At 51.2% G+C, this 2,336-nt stretch overlaps 1 protein-coding gene across 1 annotated transcript in view; it reads right to left on the bottom strand.

Moving 5' to 3' along the window:
* Window positions 1-492: 492 nt before the first annotated feature.
* Window positions 493-2,336, bottom strand: part of LOC106530142 (uncharacterized) — a gene marked incomplete at its 3' end in the record, with an annotated part of 98,846 nt that continues 97,002 nt past the window's right edge. Inside the window, 1 exon segment of the mRNA XM_014025722.1 lies at window positions 493-2,156. Coding sequence (XP_013881176.1) covers window positions 493-2,096 — 1,604 coding nt within the window.

The raw sequence follows: 2,336 nt of genomic DNA, 5'->3' as shown, positions 1-2,336 counted from the left end.
GTTTACTATTTTATACTACTTCTGTGATATTACTACTACTTCTACTTCCTGTTATCTTCTTCATCATCGTCTTTTTCACCAGTAGAAACAGACGGTTGTTGATCACGTGACTCCCGTGATGCAAAAAAGCGTTTCCATTGCAGTTTTGCGAAAAACATCAATTTCGATACGGCCGAAAAACCACCTCATCCTAGTGCAAAAACATTTTGTCGAAAAACGTAATTTTTTTTTTCAAAATTGACATGTTTCCATTGAGAATTTTTTTTTTTCGAAATTCTAATTTGCACATTTTTATGGTCAATGGAAATGCAGCTATTGTTGTCCTACAGTAAAATAGTACACTAATTTACTGTATAATGGTACAAGTCGATCCAATCCTTTAAAGCTGTTTCTTCAGTCTTACTAAACTAAAYAGAGTTAAATACTTCTGCCAATAATAACAAGCTTGTACTGAACACTTTATTCTCTTCCAGCCCTGGCTTCTTGACTCACCTCTTCTTGATGAGGTCCAGAGCTGAACCGATGAGCCCATCCTTCATCTTATAGATCTTGGCTCCGTACCTGGACAGGTCCGTTCCCTCCAGAAGGAGTGCTGGGCAGCAGCTGGAGGGACGCACCCAGTTCTCTCTGCTGGGCAGGAAGGGACCCGACCCGGCTGGTTCCAGACTGCTCCTCCTTCGCTTGGTGAACCCATCGTCTCCTCCTGCGTTGGTGGATTTCTCCTGGGCTGAGCTGGCCTGAGGCTGAAGGGGTGCGCGTGGAGCCGGGCCGGTGCGAATGGGGGAGTATGTGCTGGTGACCGAATCAACGGAAGAGGAGGGAGCAGCCGTGCAGTTGCTGGTCACAGTGTTCAAAGCCAGAGTCTCTGATGAGGTGATGGTCTGGGCTTCATCTTCACCTGTACTCCTGACTCCCTCCATCTCCTCAGGATTTCCTCTCTGCTCTTGGCCCAGTCCTTTATGAAGCTTCGTCTCATCACAGACGTCGTCTTGTGATGCACCACGTTTCACAGAAACCACATCACCTGCTGTGGACTCCACACTCTGCTTTTCCTCCCTCTGCCTCATCTTCTTAAACTCCTCAAACGTTGGAATGTGGAGACGTCCCACAGGAGGTCTGCGGCGCTCACATCCAGGCTCTGCTCCACCTTTGTTACCTGAAATGTTGTCGGTCGTGTAAGATGTCTTGACCACCGTTGGTCTGGATGGAGAACTGTGGACAGCCAAGTTGGGGCTACTGTTCTGTCGCCTGAGCTGTAAACGCCTTAAGACTTCCTGTTTGATGTCCTCTGGAGATGTACGCGTCGTGTACTGCAGCCTGGAGCCAGCACCTGCTGAAGTCCCATGATCCCGTTCTGTGACTGCAGCATTCGGGGTCACCTGAGGTCGCAGTGGGATCGGCCTCACGGGCTCAACAGCTGATCTTGCGCTCTGGAGGCGGAGTTTGTCCCTCAAGCCCTTCCTTGCTTCCCATTCATCAACACCACCTGGGAACAACAACTGAGGTAACTTCCTGGGCAACCCGTGTCGAGGGTAAAACGACAAACCCTCAGGGTTGGAGACCAGCCCGTGGGCTCCCAGTACAGAGCCGTCTGGAGGCCCGTCGTACCAGTGGCTGGAGGAGGTGTAGTGTAAAATAAACTCACTGTCCAAGCTCCTGTAAGGAGCAGCGCTGAGTCCGCACAGGCCAGAATCTGCTACAGTGTTCCAGTTCAAGTTCTCCATGCTCCTGTAAGGTCTGCTGCTGCTGCTCCCTGCGTTGGAGCCTGGGGCCAGCCCAGGAACTGGATCCCCTCCTAAAGGATCCTGCCTGCTGGAGCAATWCCTCAACCCCAAGTTAGTGAGCAAGGTGCTGCTGTTGCACCTGGCCAGCAGCGGGTAAGGAGAGCCCTGGATGCCTGGGTAATGAGGGAAGGTGGGTCTGTGTCGGGCGAAGGGGTTCAAAGGGTCTGGGGACAGAGGGAGGTTGGCGATGCAGGGCTCCATGTCTGTGCCGAGGTCCAGGGGAGAGCTGCAGCCAGTGGGAGAGCTGGCAGAGAGGGTGGCTGAGGAGATGGAGGAGTAGTCACATGGTGGGGGGAGCTTCACGTCCGGCATGGCTGTGGGCAGTGGAGAGGATCCTCAGACACAGAGTCAGCYGGGACAAAGACCGTCCACCTGCAGGGACACAGACAGATCAGGGGTTCTTAACCTTTTTGACCTCGGGGCCCAGTTTGTTGAACATAAAGTGACACGAGGCCCAGTCAGACATTACCAATGTATGGATCAAAATGATAATTATTCTAAATCTTGGTTTAATTTTTATTGTATTTACATCGTAAATGAACTATCATAACT

Source organism: Austrofundulus limnaeus, unplaced genomic scaffold (genome assembly GCF_001266775.1).
Source record: "Austrofundulus limnaeus strain Quisiro unplaced genomic scaffold, Austrofundulus_limnaeus-1.0 Scaffold494, whole genome shotgun sequence".
In the NCBI taxonomy this organism is placed as follows: Eukaryota; Metazoa; Chordata; class Actinopteri; order Cyprinodontiformes; family Rivulidae; genus Austrofundulus; species Austrofundulus limnaeus.
This window is presented reverse-complemented; position numbering and strand designations above follow the sequence as displayed.